The 21,775-nt window shown below is 45.2% G+C and overlaps 1 protein-coding gene across 3 annotated transcripts; it reads left to right on the plus strand.

Annotated features, from left to right (window-relative positions):
• Positions 1-6: 6 nt before the first annotated feature.
• Positions 7-20,254, plus strand: hcfc1b (host cell factor C1b). Of its 3 annotated transcripts, none has more exons than XM_026154671.2 (32): positions 7-144; positions 4,577-4,789; positions 6,794-6,942; positions 7,237-7,397; positions 7,480-7,682; positions 7,880-7,964; positions 8,971-9,077; positions 9,277-9,456; positions 9,542-9,865; positions 9,953-10,098; positions 10,330-10,500; positions 10,593-10,817; positions 10,920-11,033; positions 11,338-11,536; positions 11,809-11,924; positions 13,176-13,314; positions 14,142-14,308; positions 14,469-14,634; positions 14,755-15,032; positions 15,279-15,404; positions 15,508-15,591; positions 15,673-15,739; positions 15,836-15,972; positions 16,052-16,228; positions 16,301-16,499; positions 17,165-17,320; positions 17,819-18,024; positions 18,110-18,217; positions 18,304-18,489; positions 18,584-18,893; positions 18,979-19,039; positions 19,598-20,254. In XM_026154671.2, the coding sequence occupies exons 2-32, from the start codon at positions 4,609-4,611 to the stop codon at positions 19,635-19,637; spliced, it is 4,968 nt and encodes a 1,655-aa protein (XP_026010456.1). In that variant the 5' UTR covers positions 7-144; positions 4,577-4,608; the 3' UTR covers positions 19,638-20,254. The 3 variants fall into 3 exon arrangements, with proteins under 3 accessions (XP_026010456.1, XP_026010459.1, XP_026010458.1); XM_026154674.2 differs by having other exon boundaries at positions 10-148; XM_026154673.2 differs by having other exon boundaries at positions 89-106.
• The last annotated feature ends 1,521 nt before the right edge of the window (positions 20,255-21,775 follow it).

The raw sequence follows: 21,775 nt of genomic DNA on the forward strand, positions 1-21,775 counted from the left end.
TCCTGAGGGGTGCGCTATTGCGCCGTGAAGTTGGGGAGGAAATGGCGTCTCTTTGAACGGCATGTCGAAGATGAAGATGAGCGTTTGAAGCTACTGAAAGATTGCTGTGAGTTCAGTCTGACTGTACACGACAGAATCCGCAAAGTGAGTAAGTACTCCAGACCGGACCGGGCAGGACCGGGTCGAATGCTACTCGCGACTTTTCAGCCTGTTTGAGCGGTTAACGGTACTGCCGCCATGTTTGTTGAGGGAAGGGACGTCAGTGCTAACAGCCGTTAGCATAACCAGCTACTTATTTAATGCAAGCTCGTTATTGAGCTACATTAACCGTTCCAGAGCTACTCAAGCCCGCGGGCTAAAGAATCATTTTTAACAGGAAGTTTGGTGAAAGCTCCATCAGTTAACCACTATTAACTTAGCAGATGCTAATCATTAATGAAGCTTCTGTGCTGGCTAAGCTATCCGTACGGCTACCTGCAGCTCTTTGTGGTCATTTCAGCTAATGTTGGACGCTATCTGATACAACGATGATAATCTTTGGTTAGCACGAGAACGGTCTGCTAACAGCACATTAATAAAGTAGACTAGCATTAGCAGCCCTGCAGAATTGCTAACGTCTGCTTTTACGCTCAGTTTCCGGATCAGAATGGGCAGATAGCCCGCCGGCTTCCCGTAGAGAGAAAATGGTTTTGTTTTGGTTAGGTGGACAAATACTTGTTTCACCCAGGGGATCTAAAATGTCTCATAGAACAGCTCCTAAACGTTTTGATTTTTCTCCAGGTTTAATTTACAGTTGTGATAAAGAAGATACGAAATAAATAAAACATTATACAAGTTAGCCGGTTAGCTTTGTGAGTGCATGCTAACAGCTTTATCCTAGCGGTGGGTTTTAGCATTAGCTAGCAAATAGCTGTGGCGCTGGATTCCACTTATGTTGTCATGAATGTTACTGAGCAGCAAATAAAAGTGCAGCCAGGTGCGTCGGTTACCTGCCGAGCTAACCGGAAGCGGAGAACAGCAGGTGTACCGGAGCTTTTAATTGTTCCGACGTGAAACAGCCCGTGTAAGGTTTCAATGGGAGTTCAGCTGGCTGTGTTTGGATTGTCCACTTGGTCACAGCAAGCACTTCCATGTTTCTGAAACAAACAGCAGAGCATTAGCAGGACACGGTGAAAACAACGATACTGATGTTGTTAAAGTATATGTGTCCAAAAAATAAATATCTAAAATACAAATCTGTGTAAAGAAGCTCAGCTGTAAATTTTACACTATAGTAATGTAAAAAATTCTCTATGAAGTTAAATGTAATAGATGCAGGACATAATACATGTGTGTGAATGAGAGGGAGAAAGGTGTAACAGTGAAACTGCAGCTTGATTTGAAGGTAGATGAGTTTAAATACCTGGGTTCAGCCATCCAAAGTAACAGACAGTGCACAAGAGAGGTGAAGAAGAAGGGTGGATGGAGTAAGTGCAGACAAGCGTCATTGGGAACTCGTGACAGAAGGATAACCGAGATTGAAAGGGAAGGCAAGGCTGAGATGTGCATTCGAGGGATAGAGGATATATTGGACAAAGGATGCAGGATGAAGATAGAACTGCCAGAGAGGAGGAAACGAGGAAGACCACAGAGAAGATTAATGAATGTAGTGAAGGAGGACCGTGCTAGCAATAGGGTGAGATGAAGAGCCATAATTTTCCTAATAGAAAATTAACAGTTAATTACACAGTGATGTGGTACAAACAGTTCAGGGGTGGTTTCATATGAAATACTTAGCAAAGCTTAGGCAATGGGGTGAATTTGATGCAGCTGATGAGAATGTGCCTGTACAAGTGAAAAATATTTCAGCTTGAGCAAAACGTGCTGCTGCTCGGATTATCCTGATTTTTAGGACACTGGAAGTTTCCGGTCAGTGATGGTCTAAGCTGATAGATGTAGGATCTTCCGTATGGTGTTGTAAAACCATGATAGTGCTGCTGTAGAATCCACAGTCTTGTGTCAGCAAGAATGAATTTTATTCGTAAAGTTACAGGACATAGACTAGATGTCCTGGGTGGAATGGGTAGAACTTTTCAACCTATAATCCTACATCTGTGGTGGAGGCCGCTGTTGCCATGGAAATGTTTAAACCTATGATCATCAGGTTGCTTTGAGAGTGTGAAACTTTAGAAACCAGAAGAGTGCTGATTGCATCAGGTGCAAAGCTCTGTGCCAGATCAATAAGGAGGCGATACTTAAACATAATGCAACACAAACTACAAAAATCCATTCAAACTGTTATTGTACAACATATTAACCATAGAAGCCCTACAACAATGAAAGCATCGCATTTAAGGGGTTTACGGCCATTTGCTGTGGAGTCTTGGATTTGCAGTTAATTATGTGATGAGTGATTCCTTATATAATTATGTAATTATGTACACAGTTTTGAACCTTTGTCTTTTTTTCCATTTTCCTTTTTTTTTTTTTTTAATACTAATGAAATCTTTTTATGGTCAAAGGTCACCTCTCAGCTGGTTGTCTCGGTTCAAGGATTAAAACTCTTTGTAAAAGGATTTCCTGAAATAGGAAATTCAATTCTGGAAACGGAGACCTTATAAAAAAGTAGCTGTTGAGCTCTGTTGTGACATTTACTGTAGAGAATGTCAATAGCGCTGCAAAATGGCTGATTAAATATAGCGTGTTATATAACGGGCGAGGTCAGGGTGAAGCTATCCAAGTGTTCACAAAGTTATTTTTAAAAACAACTTCATGTAAACCGTTCCTTAATACAATTTTCTGTGTTTATTTTGCAGTTAGTCTGTTAGTTTTTTGGTGTGTTTATCACAGAAGCGCCGGTGTGTTGTTCTGTTTGAGTATCTAAAAACGTCGATGCTATATTGGGTCTGCTTGGAGGGACCCTCCGCTTTGACTGGTTGTTGTTAATGGTAGATGACGGCAAACTCTCAGGGCCATCAGGCAGAGGCAGGCGCGGCACCAGGCCTTGAGAATTTGGGTCACGTCCTGTTGAAAACATTCACGTTGTGTGGCATATTTAACTCTTTCACCCATAAAAACAGCATTTGAAAACCACTCCAGTAGGTGTCTAAGATGGAAGGTTAGGGTGTTTTGACTAAATTCGGGCCAAACGTTTAGTTAATGTAATTATAAATTTTAATTAAATATAATGTGCACTGAAAAGTGTAAGAATCCCAAATTTGCAGCTTTTCCTCTCTGCAAGGTTGAAATTTGTGTTTTTCTGTTGGGTGGATGAAGCAGCACGGCGATGGCGTCACTTTTAGCTCTGGGCCTTTTACGAATCCCTCCAGTTTTTTCGGGTGACACAGTCAGGGGGGAAAATCCCAGTTTGGAGGTGAAACATATTTATGCTACCTGTCAGCAGCAATGCTGTTTAAACAAACATTCAACAACCAGCTCAGTCAAGTCCACAACTGTCAGTTTTCCAGTGTCCAGAGCATCATCAGTCACCCGACAGGGAGGCAGCCAATCAGAGCAGGCCAGAGCTCCAGGATCTTCTGCATCCTGACTGGAACTGCTGAGTTTAAATGCTGCAAGTCATTCAGGCACAAATAATGACTTAAAACAGTCATTCAAGCAAGTTTTACACATTTCTTTCAAAACTCACACATGAAGGTTAGCTTTTTTTAATTCATCTTTTATATTAATCTTTTATATGCCTCCGGACTCCAGTGTAAAAAATTATTATCTAAGAAGGTAATCAAATACATTCTTGTAATAAGTACACAATAAATTTAAAAAATGCAGTAATAAGATTAGTTAGTTCCAGGTTATTTGAATCTGCCAGCGGTTTTCTGTCATTTGGGGTCTATATGAGCAGATGATGGCTGAACTGATCAAAGTTTTTGATTCTGTATTCAGATTGTAAAGTGATTTTGAATTTTTCAGCAGACTTTTAGAAATGAAGTAATTATTTTTTAATTAATATTTATTCCCACTATTGTAAATGTACAGATTAAATTAAGTTATAAAGTTTAATACAGTAGACTGAAAGCTGCTCACGGAGCTAATAAGTCACTGTTTTGTATACAGAGGTTACTACTGAGGACAGGAAGTTGTCTGTTAGCTGCTAGCTGTAGCCACCTAGCTTCACTGCCATTTTCAGCGGCTTCTGCTAGCAGCAAGATGGCGGCTCCCGCCCCGGCCGCTCTGCGTGTCTGATAGCAGCCTGCTGCCTCCGGGGCTCACAGCGCTGCACGCTGCAGCCGTATGCTCATTTGTGTTAGCCTGAGCTGCTATTGGCGGCTTCCTCCCGTCTCCAAGCAGCGCCTACTGGGCTGGATAGCACCCCAGTGGTCTCTGTCTAAGCCCGAGTCTGCGGCTGGATCTAGAAAGGAAGGCTTTTTTATATAGTAGGTCCAATAAAAGGGGACGGATCCGGGTTAGACCGCAGCTCACAGAGCGGCTCTTTAATCCTGGTAGCAGAAGCTAGTTAGCCATACAACAACGTCAGGGACATTAGCCGGCTAGTTAGCTTCTGGCGCTAGTTAGCGGGCTAATGCCAGCCGCATACCGTTTTAAACTCGCGACTGAATTTTGATCTTTGTCTGTCATTGAGGACCGAGAGGAGCGCACCAAGAGAACAGCCCAATGGAAGCCAAACCGAGGAGGCCAGCGGTGCTACAGCCCCGCTGGAAGCGCGTCGTAGGATCGACTGGTCCAGTCCCACGACCCCGGCACGGACACAGGGCCGTAGCCATTAAGGAGCTGATGGTGGTGTTCGGCGGGGGGAACGAGGGGATCGTGGATGAGTTGCATGTCTACAACACAGGTACGATTCATATGCTCCATGTGTCCAAATAATTATGAATATGGTCTGTGTGGCTGCATGCTAAATTAATTTATATGCTATCTCGAAGCTAACTGTGCTAAAGAGCTAAGAGAGCGGAGATGTGTTCTGCTTGTGACTAATGAGGCTGAAATGCTAAATAAATAATAACCCTTAGCCTGCTAGGCTAGGCTACGCTAGGCTAACCTCAGACTACCAAATAAAACCTACTAGCCCCGCTCCGCATGCTAACAAGGTTAGCAGACAGCTAGCGGCTAACCGGGCGGCTCTGGCAGAAGCACAGAGAGAAATGGCGCGTTTTTACTGAAAACATTGCTGACGTCACATGGACACACCCCCACGTTGCTGCAGAAAATAAAGAAAAACACTTTAAAAACAAGCCAGTTTAAAGACACTTACGTTTCAAAATTCGTTTTTAGTGTTTTTGTATTTGCGTCCAAGTGGTTTGTGGGGTCGTTATTTGTTTAATATGGTTGTCTTTATTTTATCGTTCTCTATCGTGGTTCTGACCTGCAATCGACTGCGGATAAAAATCTGCATATATCACAAAATTTTACATATTTACGACTTGACTAAGTTATTCCGTTTACATCGGGCATTTTTAATAAAATAAGCAGAAAGCAAAGTTACTATTTAAAAAAAACAGTTATCTAAGAAAATCTCCAAAAAGTTGATTCTGTTCATCGGGACTTAGCGTTTTGTATGGTACTCATGGCTATTGATCAATGGTCATGAGAATTTGCATGATTAAGATTAAGGAACTGACCTCCCAGCCCATTGTTCCCTCAGTGGGCTGGTTTCAGTCATTATGCCAATGTACTGTTTATAATGATTGGGGAAACCTGCAGTCAGCTGACACAGAAGAAGTCACTTGGTTGAGTGATGAAACGTTTCTCCCACAAAACGCTACATCCAGATGAACAGAATCAACTTTTTGGAGATTTACTTTCCTGGATGATTGAGAATGCATCAAGACGTTATCTAAGAAAACTTAATTGCTGTGTGTGAAGATTGTGTTGTTGATGATTTCCTAAAGCTTTAGGTTCAAAGCACAAATGTATTTTGAGCCAATTGGTGTCAAGCGTATTTGTACTGTTTTATTTCCTTAATAACATTCTCTGGGGCTGCTGTTCATACTTGTTGAATGTGTTTCTTTCAGTTGATGTAGATTTAAACGTTTTTGTATGTAGTCTGTGTTTTCATGCCAAGTTCACATCTCATTGATGTGAACTTGCAGGCTGCAAATGTTCCAAATCTAAATGAGCTTTTTTCAGGAAAACACAAGTTCTAATAATATCATTTCTAAAGTTTGTAATGGGGATTTCTCTCATTGTCCCTGTTTAAATCTCTTGAAATATTTGTATATTTGTCATGAAAATTTGTCACAGTGATCATTAAACTCTGTGAATAACATAATTTAATAAAACTTTCCAGCAAGTGTTAGACCAAACCAATGACCTTGTTAGGGTCTACCATGTAGAGTGTGTAACTGTATGTTCCACGTATCAAATCTCTCTGACTGAACATAAGACTCGAGCGGCTGGATCATCTTCCCATTCGAGCTTTTCAGTTTTGTCAGCGCACTTTAACCACAGTTTGCTGTTAACCAAAAGACATTTTGCAAACATAAAAAGAAAAGGTGTTGTGTAGCAAGCATGAAAAACCTCCAAACTGCTGACACTTTTCTGTCAGCTTCCTCCACACCCACTAACTGCTGTCCTGCAACAAATGAAATATGGAGAAATTAAGCAGGTCCCGTTTTCTGAGTGGGGGGTTGATCCGATGTTCCAACCAAATATTAGATTCCTGCATCTCTACTCGTAGTGTGTGTGGTGTCAGAGCATGTGTTAAGAGGTTCAGTTCAGTCTCCCAGATTTCACAGTGACTCTTTTAATGGTCCCAACTGGGTCGAGAAGTTACATTGCTATCATGAAACACTGAAAATCAGGAACATCCTGAATAACATCTGACCAATCTGACTTTCAGCCACCAATCAGTGGTTCATCCCTGCAGTCCGTGGTGACATCCCCCCCGGCTGTGCTGCCTATGGCTTCGTGTGTGATGGGACGAGGCTGCTGGTGTTCGGAGGGATGGTGGAGTACGGCAAATACAGCAACGACCTATATGAGCTGCAGGTCAGTGATGCTACTGCAGGGAGCGGGGTCTCTGGATGGTCAGACGCTAACTATCACAGATGACGATTAATGGTGTAGACAGCAGTGTGTTAGCCTGTAGGTACAGAGCTGATTAGCATGGCTACGCTTCTTTCTTTCTTTCTTTCTTTCTTTCTTTCTTTCTTTTTATTCATTCATCCCAACTGTAAATGTAGTAAAAAAACAGTAATGCAAAGTGTCTGCAGAGCCTGTAAGTCTTTATGAAGCTTTATAAAGCTCATGAAAGTTTCACTATGTAACACCTTATACCTTCAGGCGAGTCGCTGGGAGTGGAAACGTCTGAAGGCCAAAGCGCCAAAGAATGGCCCACCCCCCTGCCCCCGTCTTGGACACAGCTTCTCTCTGATTGGAAGCCGGTGCTACCTTTTTGGTGGACTTGCCAACGATAGCGAAGATCCCAAAAACAACATCCCCAGGTAGGAAACGTCGGGAGCCAGAGCAAAAAAACTATTGGTCCAGATACAGACCTTGAGCCTGTTCTTTGACCTCTGCCCTCAGATACCTGAATGACCTGTACTGTCTGGAGCTGCGGCCGGGCTCCAGCGTGGTCGGCTGGGAGATTCCAGCAACGTCCGGCCCACCACCACCACCCAGAGAGAGTCACACGGCGGTGGTGACGACAAACCACGGGGCCAGCAGGTTAATCATCTACGGAGGCATGAGTGGCTGCCGGCTGGGGGACCTGTGGGTCCTCGACATAGGTGAGGTGGTGTCATTGCTGAGTGTTTGTGTAGTTCTGTGGAGATGAGGGTCCTGGTTCAACAGCTGTTAAATTTACGAAACATCTGGTCTGAAGTAAACAGAGCAAAAAAAAAAAAAACAATCAAAAAATGGGACACTGGAGTCCAACAAAAGCTGTACTGACTTCTCATTGGCTCCTGTCTTCTTCATAACACAGACTCTCTGGTGTGGAGCAAACCAGGCCTCGGTGGGACGGCCCCCCTACCTCGCAGTCTGCACTCCGCCACCACCATCAACAACAAGTACGCGCAGCCCCACACACACACGCACGCACGCACGCATCCATTCAAAAGACTGGATTCACTTTGAGATCTCCTTGTTTATTTTTGATTTGATTTGATTGTATTTCAAATAAAGTGTCAGCATCCCAGAGCTTTTTTTTTCTCTCTTGAGGACTTTAAACAGCAGCGGTTGAAGGGACAGCTCTGCTATCTAGCCATCAGGTTGCCACTGTACTGAACTTGCATATCGACAGTGTGACTTTTACTATTGTATTAATTGCAAAAGCAGAGGTCACTCACCACACGCCTGTCGTAAAGGCCTAAGAGCCTTTATTATAATAACTTTTCTGTCCCTGAATGGCTCTTTTTGTTGGCAGTCACACAGTTGTTGGCTGATTTTTGTTAACAGCCCAAATTTGAAAGAAGCCAGCTGAGGTGGTCCTGGTGCTTCTATCTGGAGGTTATCTGGGGAAACCTGGAACTGGGTGGGAACACCGGGGAATACCCAGAAGTTTCTAGAGATATTGAATATATGATCTTTGAGCACTTCAGGTTTCAATAAGAGGAACTGGAAAACCTTTCTGTGGAGAAGGATGTTTGGAGTACGCTGGTTATTCAGCTGCTGTTGTGACTGAACTTTAGACGAGGAGCAGATAGATGCCAGAGTTAGGCTGTGTGACGGAGAGGAACTACGGCAGGTTAATGTGTGCGTTTTAGATGTATTTTGGTTACTTTGGTGACGGAGTAATCTATCATCTTGAGCACTGCTATAACTGAAGAAAAGTGAAATCAGTCTACTTGATGAACTTGGAACTTGTGGGAGAACTGAAGGCACACAGGAGAGATTATGTCAGATGGCTTGGAGACACTGTGTTTCTGCTTAAACTGCTGCCCTTACAATCTGGACCTGCATAAGTGGCTGAAAGTGGATGGGGGTCAGATATCTAAACAAGGACTCTTAAGTGATCCCAGACGTCTGAGCTGTATTCTACTACTGCACGCTGAAATCCCGACTGTTTTCTTTCAGGATGTATGTTTTTGGAGGTTGGGTTCCTCTGGTGATGGATGATGTTAAAGTGGCGACTCATGAGAAGGAGTGGAAGTGCACCAACACACTGGCCTGCCTCAACCTAGGTACAAATACACACTCAGATACACAGCAACACTCACAGTGGCTCTTCACATGTGTGGTGCTGAGTGCTCATGTTCATGCCGGGTCATGTAAATTATATTGCTGACATAACAGATGTTCTACATGTGCATAAATAACTGAAACTAAAGAGGAATTCATCACACAAACGACAAAACTGTGAGTTCACTTGTCTGCCTCCAGACACAATGTGCTGGGAAACGGTGCTGATGGACACTTCAGAGGAGAACATCCCCAGAGCTCGCGCAGGTCACTGTAGCGTCGCCATCAACTCCAGACTTTATATCTGGAGCGGCAGAGATGGATACAGGAAGGCCTGGAACAACCAGGTGTGCTGCAAAGACCTCTGGTACCTGGAGACCGGTGAGTGCACTAGCAGAGGTGTACTAGTGCTGTTTTACCTGAGCTGACAGTCTGACCTGGTATAATTTGTCTGACCTGTTCTCAGAGCGTCCCTGTGCCCCCTCTCGGGTGCAGCTGGTGCGGGCAAACACTACGTCTCTGGAGGTGAGCTGGGGGCCGTCACAGACCGCAGACACCTACTTGCTACAGCTGCAGAAGTACGACATTCCTGCCACACCTGCGGCCTCCTCACCTGCCACAACCCCTTCCCCCACTATTGCCACACCTGGAGCCAGCTCCCCCAAAAGCTCTGCCCCCGTCACAGCAGTACCAGCCAACCAAACTGTCCCCCTGTCCGGCATCACACTCGTCCCTACTCCCACTGCATCTGTAGCTGGAACCCCGTTGGCTGCAGCTGCTAAAGCACCAGGTGGGTCTCCACACTTGCACAGGTAGATGTAGTGGTGGTCGAGCAGGTACACATGAATGTCCCTCACCTATCTTTTTGTTTCTGCAGCAATCTTGAAAGTGCCATCAGCTCCAGGTACAACAGGCGGAGCCTCCATCGTCACAGTGAGACAGGCCATGCCCAAGTCGCCAGTTGGTGTGACGACACTTCCTGCAGGTGTTCGTATGGTGGTACCTGCTCAGCCCGGTCAAACGGTAAACAGAACTTTCTTATGAGCTTTCACCTCACCTCCCACCCTCCTCAGTACAGGTGTCACACTTCGCTCTGCACTGTTTCATGTCGTCCATGTAAGCGTGGATAATCTGGTAAAACGGGATTTGTTCCTGTAACAAACACTTTGTATACTGTCATAAACTTTGATATGGATTATCATTCATATTTTTCAAATGTTCCTGTTATCATGGCTTAATCCTGTCTCCCCTCAGCCAATCGGCAGCAATCCTCAGATGAGTGGCATGGCAGCATTGGCGGCGGCAGCTGCAGCGACTCAGAAGATCCCTCCATCTACAGCAACGGTGCTGAATGTCCCCGCAGGAGCAACCCTAGTGAAGACTGTCGCTGTCAGTCCAGGAACGAGCAGTCTGCCTGTCAAAGTGGTAAAGATAAAACTCGACTTGACGCCTCCAAGACGCAGGATTACATCAGAACACGCGGCAGGTGACGTGTAACATCTTGCTCTTTTTCTCAGGTGAGTAACGTGGCCACGGGAATGTTGAAGACTGCTGCAGCCCAGGTGGGTGGGGCCTCTGTCTCCAACCCTGGGACCCCCAGCAGGCCAATCATCACGGTCCATAAGTCGGGCACGGTGACCGTCTCTCAGCAGGCTCAGGTGGTCACGACGGTGGTGGGTGGAGTCACAAAGACCATCACTCTGGTTAACAGTCCACTGAGCATGGGAGGAGGCGGGACACTGGTGAGTGATGTCAGCTGCAGTGCTGGTTTAGATGATAATTTATCTGATATCAGCATGTGGGTCAGAGTGCTGTTTATGACATCATCCCTCCCTCTGTATCAGCTCAGTAACCTCAGCAGCCTGGGCAAAGTGGTATCATTGGTCCAGACCAAACCAGTTCAGAGTGGTGCCGTTACGGTCCAGGCTGGGAGCAACGCAGTAACTCAGATCCTCCAGGTACTGGTCCCAGAGTCCTGATGAGTTTGAAGCCCCTCTGTAAACGAATACTGAGACACCCCTGACTTCAGTTTCAGTTCTCACTGGGACGATTAATAAACAATGTTTAGAATCACCAGTCAAATCCATTTAAAAACTGCTTAAAGTTTGGGAACTCTTTTTTTTTCTTTTTTCTTTTTTTTACGTCATTAATTTATCTGCATGGTGTTATACAACGTTAAATGTAAGTTTCTTCTCTGACTAGAATTTAAAAAATTTAAAAAACTCAGTAACCCCGATTCTTCCTCCTCCGGCTTCCTGTCAGGCTAAGGGCGGTCTCCCTGCAGGAACCATCCTGAAGTTGGTATCGTCTGCCGATGGTAAGCAGACCACCATCCTCAGCACGGCACAGGCTGGATCCTCAGCAGGGAAACCCACCATCCTGGGCGTCGCTCCGGCAGCCTCCAAACCCGGAACCACCATCATTAAGACCATCCCAGTGTCAGCTTTGCAGGGAGGCGCAGGTACAACACCAGCACACACACTTCAAAGCCTCACTTCAGTGTTTCAGTGTTGTAGGTTCTGCCTGGTTAGAACAGTTGTTTCATTGGTAAAGGAGATAAAAAAGCAGAGAAACCTTTTGCTGCATTAAGAGAACTCGACCGGCTCTTATTACAACTGCCACATTGGGGTCATTTCACTCCCCCAGGAACATTCCTGAAAGAAAGTCGGACCACTGTGAGTCCAGTTTAATGTTTAATGTGGTGGATGACTGAGTGAAGCTCCTCCCTTCCAGGTGGAAACAGTCCGATCACCATCCTGACTACCAAGATGGTGACTCCAGGGACCGCTGGAAAAATCCTCACCACTGTGCCAAAAGTGTCTGCAGGTGGCCAGCAGGGGGTCACACAGGTAATGCGCACACACACACACACACACACACACACTGTAATGCGTGAACATGCAGACAGTAAAATTCAACTTTATTTCTAACACTAATACAGCAGGCTGAACGAATCAGACTGATGAGACTTGTTGGTTATAGAATATCAGGAAAAAAACTTTAAGCTTAGAAATCTGCGAGAAACTGTCAGAAAACAATCCTCGGAAGTCTGTGTTGGTCGTGTGTTTGTTTAATAGACGGTAATCTGATGTACTCCATGTATCAGCCACATTAGATGCCACATCCGCCACATTTGACACCACATCAGTTACATTAGACACCAACCCACAAGTATTCAATTAAAAAAATTATACCCAATGAGACACTTGAGGCTCCTTTACATGAACCCTCTGTTGCCACATCGCTGTCATCTTTATGCTCTTTTATCATCAGGTTAAAGTGGCGTGTACAAAGTGCAGCAAGGAGGCCGCAAAGCTTTTCTCTTCAGTTGTTCATGTTATTGGCTCACAGTCACCATGATCCGCCTGTCATCACAGTTATTATAGTTTTGTTTTTTCTCATTTAATGTTTTTTAATTGATTACACATTAAATTTTAATTTGTGATATTGATATTTAAAATGGCTAAAACTATTAAATTCAGTGCATTTGTAGCTCAAGCCTCATCAGGCTGGTTGTGCTGACAGGTTTTAACAAAACTGTTAAATATTAAGACTAAATATATTTTCTTTTCCTTTTAGTTTTCTAGTTCTAGGTCATAAAGTTTTGTTTTTTCCAAAAATCTAGTACTTTTTGTTTTTTCAGTTAACTACTTTTTCTTTTCTCCACTCTCAGGTTTAAACTTTATTAATTTTTTAAAACTGTAATAGCCCCAGTTCAAATACTGTACAGGCAGTGAGTTTTTGTGTTTGTTTGTTTTTGATGGAAACCCTGATTAACAAAGCTGTGTCTATTGATTTATTTATTTTTTTGTTCTAAGACTGTTTTCACACCTGTAGTTTGTTTACTTTGGTCTGAGTTTGTAAACTTGTTGCTGGTTTGTTTTGTTTACATCACTACAAACCACATGAGAATATTCAGTCTGCTCATTGGTCAGGTGTGTCTGGGGCGGGACAACAAGAGTAAATACAGGAAGATGATGCTGTGTTCTGGACTATAGGAGAACTGGAGACTTCTCCCACAGTAACTAATGTGTGTGTGTGTGTGTGTGTGTGTGTGTGTGTGTGTGTGTGTGTGTGTGTGTGTGTGTGTGTGTGTTCAGCTGGTGTTGAAAGGAGCTCCAGGTACGCCGGGCACAATCCTCAGGACCGTCCCGATGAGCGGAGTCAGACTGGTCTCGCCAGGAGGTGTTGGCACCAAGCCCGGCACAGTAACCACGCTGGTTGTCAAGGGAACCACAGGTAACCCACCTGCACTGACCCTCACAGCATGGGGATGCTGTCGCTACGAGGCTACAAACTAATGCCTGACAATGTGTGATTTGTCACGTTTGTTTTGTCAGTGCTGCAGTGACATGTCTACCAATCACACTCATATCAACTCCCATTAGAGCAACATTGAGTTCCTCCAGACTCTAATGGCACCTTTTTTCTAATAACACTCACAAGCAGTATACACAGGGTGTGATGTTGAAACAGCTGTATGACGTAGTCCTCCTTATCAGCCTGAAACATTTTGAATTTTCACACTTTGTGTTTTTGTCTGGCATTATTGACGTGTCTTTGTTGCCTCTGCTACTATATGTGTCTGTGCTTTAATATCCAGACAAACGCCTCCTTTCACTGCATGAGACGTTCTGTTTTTGGTATGAAGAAGATTATGGGACATAGGCCTCTAAAGAGCTTGACTTTTCACACTTAAAGCTGTCCAGTAGGCTACACTAGACCCTTTAGTGGGTCGGTTCTGGCACCAGGGCTGCATGATTAAAACTTCTCTTCTACACTAAAAATATGTTACATGTATAAAATGTCTCACCAGTGAAACATTTGCATGCAAACTACAGCAACAGCATCCATCCTACATTATCCAAAAGTAGCAGGGTTAAAAATCTGAATCAAATTTGAGGTCAGAGATGATGACGACCAGCTGGCTCACGGTTTTGCAGCAGCGATCATAGTGCTGTCCAAAATGTTCCAGCGGCTGCTGCACTGCACCCCCGCAAAGTCTGTTCAGTGTCAGTGGACATGTGACCAGTCCAAACACAGCACCTGTGATTTTACCTCTGCAGGTGTCTCCAATCTGGGGACGGTTACAGGAAACATCTCCACTACCGTGGCAGGAACCGCCAGTGCTCAGGTTAACGCCTCCTTGGCAACGCCAATCACCACCCTGGCAACTGTTGCCACACTGGCTGGCCAGGTCACGACAGCCACAGCTGCCACTGGACCTAAGCAGGTAATTCATCAAATACTGGAGAAATACTGGAATACTTTACTGTAGTACTGCAGTTACACTGGACAGGACATGAAAAAAACTATCTAGCAGAACTTGTTTTTAGTATTTACAGTTTTCTTTCTCCATTATTCTGTAGTAATACTGTAACTTCTCTCTGTAGGTGACTCTCATCACAACACCAAGCGGTGCAGAGGCTCAGCCGGTCGTCCAGGATCTGCCAGTCTCTATCATGGCTTCTCCTACTTCAGAGGAACCTGGAAGTACTACGATTACGAGTACAACAACTACTGCACAGGGCGAGACTGGGGAAAGTGCAGTTGCTGCAGGTACAGAAACCAGTACCACAAGTATTCTATTTAGCTGCTGCACGAAATAAACTGTAATGCACGTTGAACTACATGATCGTTGTTTCAAAGTTGTTTATGCTGTTATTAATGATGCTGCAGTGACAATGGTCTGCTCCAACCCGCCCTGTGAGACGCACGAGACAGGGACGACCAACACCGCTACCGTCGCCAGCGCCAACATCAGCGGTAGCAACCAGGTGTGCTCAAACCCGCCCTGTGAGACGCACGAGACGGGAACGACCAACACCGCTACCGTCGCCAGCGCCAACATCAGCGGTAGCAACCAGGTGTGCTCAAACCCGCCCTGTGAGATGCACGAGACAGGAACAACTAACACTGCCACGGTGGCCTCAGCGAGCATGAGACAGGAGCTGCAGGTGCGTTCATGGAGTCTAATGCCTCTTTTTTTCTCTCTGTAGTACCAACTCAACTTGAGTCGACTCTCCTCAGTCATTCCGTTACAATTGAGGACCAGCTCACTGTGCATGTGGTTGTTATAGGAGCGCATAGTCAAGTCTGTAAAACGGTTTAGCTAACAGTGCAGGAAAAACTCAGTCCTGTAAGGGCTTGCAGGGTTTTTGCTGATTCTGTATGACCATCATGTTCCCGCTTCTCCTCCTCAGATGAGTTCAAACCAGCCTGCAGCTCAGCAGTCAGCTCCACCTGCTGTCATTCTGAACACCTGCTCAAATCCACCGTGTGAGACCACCAACACCGCCACCACTGCTGGAGTTGGTGGGCTCCAACAGGTTAGAGCGCTTGACTCCTGACACATGCAGGTTACTGGTGGACAGTCATTGGTTGAAGGTGTGGTGATGTCTGTAGTTAAACACCAGCTGTTTGTGTCTGCAGGTGTGTTCGAAACCACCATGTGAGACCCACGAGACCGGGACCACCAACACGGCCACCACTGCTGGAGCTGGAGGGCTCCAACAGGTGAGTCAGCTGATCAGAAGGTGAGTTGTGGCAGGTTAAAGACTTACAAACAAGAGTAACGGTGCACGTTTCTGGTTTCAGGTGTGTTCGAATCCACCATGTGAGACCCACGAGACTGGAACCACCAACACCGCCACTACTGCTACAGGTAACCTGCTCACACCTGACTTTTTGAAGACAAAGAAAAACGAGAGCTGAAATTCTCAGCAGGAACTGACCTCATTTCCTGTCCTGTGGTCTTCAGCTCAGCAGGGTGGAGACAGCCAACAGGGGGAATCCACAGAACCTTCCACATCTGAGCCCCCCTCCACAGCAGCCAATCAGAGCAGAGCTATTACTACTGTTACACAGGCCACGCCCACACCAGGACCATCCATACCTGTAAGAGGCAGACACGAGGACACACACCCGTGGCATCACTATTATGACACATTACACCAACATGTCTGTGCCTCTGCAGGAGATCTCGTCGTTGGTCGGACAGCCACGGGAGGAGTCCTCAGAGGCTGTTGCTATGGACACAGCAGCAGATGAGGGGGATGAGCCTATGCAGACAGACAGCCAAGCAGAGGATGTGATGTCATCAGCAGCGGCAGTGTTACACGTTCATGTTGAGGGCGGTGATACGGCAGCACAGGTAAGACGTCCACACACACACTTGCACAAACACTCACCTACAGGCAGCTGATTGGCTTGTCCCCACCCTCAGATGGCGTCCTCAGACGGTGGTCTTCCTCAGGAGTTGATGTCGTCTGAAGGGGACGGAGGCGAGGACGTCTCTGGGACGACGACAACCCTGATGGTGACAGGGGCGCTGATGCCGGATCAGCTGGCTGTTACCACGGCAACGGAGGAAGCGGCCCAGCAGGCGACGATACAGGCAGTACTGCAGGCAGCGGGACATATCGGTGAGAAGATGTCATTATTTTAAAGACTCGTCTGGCCGTAAGTGGACGTAAAAACTCCATGAATATGAAAAGCTGTTACTTCACTTATTTCAAACTTGTAGTTTTTTCACCAAAAGTGATACTTTCACTACCACTGCAGTTTCACAACGTCACAGCTTCATTAATGTCTTGGTTCTGATTACTCTGCTCATCCCATAAGAGCACTAAAAACCAGCCAAAGATTTCAAACAGCTGGAGCTATATCTGTGTCCTTGTATGTTTCCAGTTCCAGCTGTTTGCTCTTTGGGGTCAGGGATTTGATAAGCCAACTGCAGTGTTTCCCAATTCTCCCCTTTATTTGATCAAGCGCCTCCTCGGGAAACATTAAGAGTTCAACGGCTCACTCCCCTTGCTAGTTTCAGGTCATACTGATTAAAACATGAAGTTCATTTTGTATGCTACAGTTTTTGTAAGAATCACAGAGGGGGGATTATCCAGGATAATCTTATCAGCTAATGACCTGCCGACCACAAGTCATTAGCTGATGGGTGTGCGGGTTCACAGTCAGGTCCACCACTCACTCATCACATCTGAGTGTGCAACAAAAGTAAAGGTTTAAAAGCAAAATGTGTGGATCAAGTGTGACATAGTTGCCTTCATGACAGATGTTATTCTGTCTTGTGCAGGTGACGCTGAGGGCTCGGAGCAGTCTATTCCCATCGTTCTGACTCAGCAGGAGCTGGCAGCGCTCGTCCAACAGCAGCAGCAACTGCAGAGCATCCACCAACCAGAACCTGAGCCTGAGCCAGAACCGGAGCCACAGCACAGCAGCATCCCTACAGGTACACCTGCTGTCAGAAGTCTAAACTTAGTGTCATTATTGTATATTTAAATGTTGTCATTGTTGCTAGGCTGTTTGTTTTAGCTACAAACGAATCTCTACGGCCCTTACGTCTATGAATTTAGCCATGAAAACAGAAAAAAATTAAACTGACGAGGAAATAAACAGATCAGTTTTCACTTGCAGTAAAGTAAATGGATCCCAACTCTGTGTGAGGAACAAATAAGTCACCTGTGAAGCTTTCAAACTCACCTGTCCATGGATAGATTCTCATTCAGCGTCATAGAGCGTTAGTTAGGAGACAATCGAAGGACAGGCACACCAAAAATATTTTCTTCATTTCTAAGAGAACTGAGTTTGGCTCTTTTTAAACTTGATCACTTTTAATCTGCTCACAGGACTGATAGCTGATCAATAACTGATCAGACCTGATCAGCTGATGACTTTGCTGCTGCTTAGTTTATGAGCCTTATAAGATTTTATGTCTTGTGTTTCCCAGAGGGCCTTGCTCCCGCAGACAGCCTCAACGACCCGGCAGCCGACACGAGTAACGGACACGAGCTGGCATCATCGGCGGTAACGAGCGCTGTTGCGCGATTGGCCAGCACGTTTGGTCCCGCCCCCACTCTGACATCAGGGCAGGTGAAGAATGAAGCACCTGCCGCACTGCCAGAGGCCCCCAACGGCATCGCACCGACTGCGCCGGTGAGCGACTGAAAAACAGGCTAATGACATGCTAACAAAACCGTAACGTCATGCTAACAAAAGGCTAACTGTGTGCCCCCTGCAGGTGAAGACGTCGGTGAAGGAGGATCGGTGGTTCGACGTCGGCATCGTTAAAGTCACCAACATGGTGGTCTCGCATTACTACGTCCCCTACGACGACAACACACCTGACGTAAGAACGCCGCCTTTAAATAAAGTTTTATTCAGTTTACAGGGATGTTCCTGTTGATCATGTCTTTGATGACGCCAATCCTGCAGGACGACTCGGGCGTGGTCCCAGACTACAGTCGAATGAGAAAGGTGGAGCTACAACCGGGGACAGCCTACAAGTTCCGTGTGGCAGGCATCAACATCTGCGGCCGTGGCGCGTTCTCAGAGGTGTCGGCATTTAAAACGTGCCTGCCTGGTTTCCCCGGAGCACCCTGTGCCATCAAGATCAGCAAGGTGAGATGCAGGCTTTATGGCCGCCAATTATCCTGCAGTGTTACCAGTAGGGGGCGCCGAACCTCATGTTTTCATGTGACCTCTGCTCCTGCAGAACCTGGACGGGGCCCAGCTGACTTGGGAGCCTCCCGCCGTCACGTCGGGGAAGATCACGGAGTACTCCGTCTATCTGGCCATCCACTCCAGCCAGGCTTCCTCCTCCTCCTCCTCCAGTTCAGGTTCTGGTGCCACCCAGCTGGCCTTCATGAGGGTCTACTGTGGCCCCAACCCGTCCTGCCTGGTCCAGTCCTCCAGCCTCGCCAACGCACACATCGATTACACAACCAAACCCGCCATCATCTTCCGCATTGCAGCTCGCAACCAGAAGGGCTACGGTCCCGCCACGCAGGTCCGGTGGCTGCAAGGTGAGAACCACCAGGACCAGGATCAGGTGTGCTGATGTTTTTCAGAGAAAAATGGAGCTCATGTTTGTTTTTCTGTCTTCTGTAGAAACCAGTAAAGACCCCAAAGCAGCGGTGAAGAGACCAGGATCAGGACCCGCTGCAGACCTGTAAGGACATCTTTGACACAACTTTATTGTTCTATATTTCAAAAACAAAAGGGAACAACCCAACATTCATTTGATCATGTGAAAGTGTACCAGTCCATTTTACTGACTTTACACAAGTAGACTCCGTTTGTGTTTCTCAGACGGTTTCCTGTTCTAAAATATTTTAGTTGTCTGTCATTTTTATGCAAAAAAAAGAGCGAAGCCGACTCCCTTCAGTTGTTTTCATCGTGATTTTAGACTTTAAATATCAGCCTCAACGCTTCGACTGCAGTACATGCTGCCCCTCCACAGGGCTGTAGTCACCATGACTGCAGGCCGCCTGACCTGACGGAGCGGATAACAGAAAGATCCTGGATATGTTGAAGTTTCCCAGCAGGAAATTATACTGTAGTGACTAGAAGGGAAGAAATTACAATAATTAAATTAAGCTTTTTTTAAATTAAGTTTTTTTTTGTTTTTTAAGATAAAGAAGGATTATTCTGAGCTGTGAGTCATGCAAAGCTGAAACGAGTAGAATCATTCTTTAAATCTCACTGAACCTCTTTGTTTTGTCCCTAGTAAATCTGCTGGACCAAAGAAGTTCAAAACCGACCAATAGGAGGAGTCGACTTTCTCCTGAAGACTGTGATTGGTTACTGTTGCTTGGTTGCCAGAACCAGGAGGAGGCGGGACTCTGGAAACAAACAAAACAAAAGACTTGTAGGATATTTGTACATTTTTTTTTGACCAATCAGAACTCTTCTTCCTTTGTTGTTTCTTTCTGCTGTTGTCATGGAGACAATGTTGGACAGAGTCAACAGCATTTCTCCAAATGGGATTAAAATTTGAATTTATTTGAGTTATATGTAGGTAGCTCTCTCTCTCTCCCCCCCTCTCTCTCTCTCTCTCTGAATGTCTCTCGCCCTCTCTCTGTCTGAGGTCGTTTTAAAGGTCACAGTTTATGGTGCTGTTTGTGGGCGGAGCCTCTGCAGCAGAGAGGGGCGGTGTTTAAACCAGCTCTATTGTAAATTATTTTTTCCCTGTAGCGTTGAAATGTTGTTTTCATTTTTATAAACGTCTGTTAGGTTATTCAAAGTTCTTCTTCTGTGGTTTCTGTTTCTTCTTCTGTTGTTCACAGCATTCACAAATTGGTCAGTGAAGGAAACTCGAGCTGTTTGAAAATCAAACCAGATGTTTGTGAATATTCTCAGAAACAATAAAGATTTTTAGAACATTTCCTGCTCTTCGAACAGAAATCAGTGATTTCTCCACCTGACCCTTTCAGAATCAGCTGATTTGTAATCTACTGTAACTTATTCATATCTGAGCAGTGTAGCTTTTATGTCCCTGATGTCAAACATATGGTCTGGCAGCTAATGTTGGTCCTTCGAAGGGTGTTGGATGGCCTTGAAAAGAAAAAGAGTGTAAACTTTGGAGTTTTCTATTAAATAAAATAGGATCGTATAACAGGAGTAGGAACTGTTAATCTAATCTGAGCCGAAGGTCTCGGTCACCATCAGTTTTCCCAGTTTTCTTACATACCAGCCACCACCAGGCTACACCAATCCAAGTGCTGGATCAAGCATTAAACATAGTTTGGGGCTTTTTGAATCATTTTTTAATTTGTATCTCAGAAAAGACTCAAATTATGCAAAATAGTCTGCAGTTAAGTGTTTGCAGAACATAGAGAGGCTGATTGAAAGGAAGCCTGGCTCCAACAGCAGAGCTGTAATAATACAGAGAATTATACCTCCTTCAAAGGAGGAAGTCCGGCATGGATATTGGTTTTTGGTGTTCAAAATCTGGAACAAGAACAAACAAAATGTGACAGACACAAACAATCAACAAAAAGTCAACATGACTATTTAAAGTACTTTGTTTCATCTGTTTTACCAGGACGAAGAAATATTGAATTGCTTTTGAAGTAGTGCCTAAACCCGCCCTGGGAAAGAAGACACAAATTATACTGTAAATACTTTTACAGTATAACTGCGTCATTTTTACTGCTGGAATGGTTTATTCTTGCCTAACCTCAGGAAACCAGGAAAGGAGATTCACCTTTAGAAAGTTTTGTTTAAACCGTGATTGTGAAAGGGGTGAAAAAAGGCTCCATCGTTACCTGACTTGTTACTCGTGCCTACCTTTAAGTATTTGTAGGTAAACATGATTAAATTGAAATTCAGTTTAATTACGGGGCATTCACAGCCTTACTTGTGGGCCTTATTATATAGTGTTACATTTTTTTCCTTTTTGTTCATCACAACTAAAAAGGTATACTGTAATATTTCTAGCACAGTCATGAGGAAGCTGCTAACGTGAAAGATGATGACCATCAGTGCCCTCCATAATGAGGTTAAGCCACTGAAGGTCACTGCTGAAAAGGCTGGCTGTTCACAGAGTGCCGAATGGAAGCATATTGATGGAAAGTTGGGAAAAGTGTTGCAGGAAACAGTGATGTCAAGACAAGTTTATTCAAGAACGGTAGAACTTCACAAAGGGTGAAGTCGTTCCATAAAGAGCCGCCACACAGACGTCTTTAGGACAGGAAGCACACCTGTCACATTCCAGATACTCCTGAGCCTGAGACCACATCAGGAGTGTCTTGGCCTGGCCTGAGGAGAAAAAGATCTGGACTGTCCTCTTTTCATTGAAGTAAAGTTTGCACTTAATTTGGAGATCAAGATCTGGAGCTAGAATAGAGAGGCACAGACTGAAGTCTTTAATGTTTCCACAGTCTGATGGGTTGGTCTGCTTGAT

Source organism: Astatotilapia calliptera, chromosome 20 (genome assembly GCF_964374335.1).
Source record: "Astatotilapia calliptera chromosome 20, fAstCal68.1, whole genome shotgun sequence".
Lineage (NCBI taxonomy): Eukaryota > Metazoa > Chordata > Actinopteri > Cichliformes > Cichlidae > Astatotilapia > Astatotilapia calliptera.

Excerpts from the sequence above, each read along its gene's own strand:
- hcfc1b (XM_026154671.2), top strand. The coding sequence starts at position 4,609 with ATGGAAGCCAAACCGAGGAGGCCAGCGGTGCTACAGCCCCGCTGGAAG. Across the intron at positions 11,925-13,175 it reads GCCAGCAGGGGGTCACACAG|CTGGTGTTGAAAGGAGCTCC; the intron begins GTAATGCGCACA and ends GTGTGTGTTCAG. Across the intron at positions 14,309-14,468 it reads CTGCCACTGGACCTAAGCAG|GTGACTCTCATCACAACACC; the intron begins GTAATTCATCAA and ends TTCTCTCTGTAG.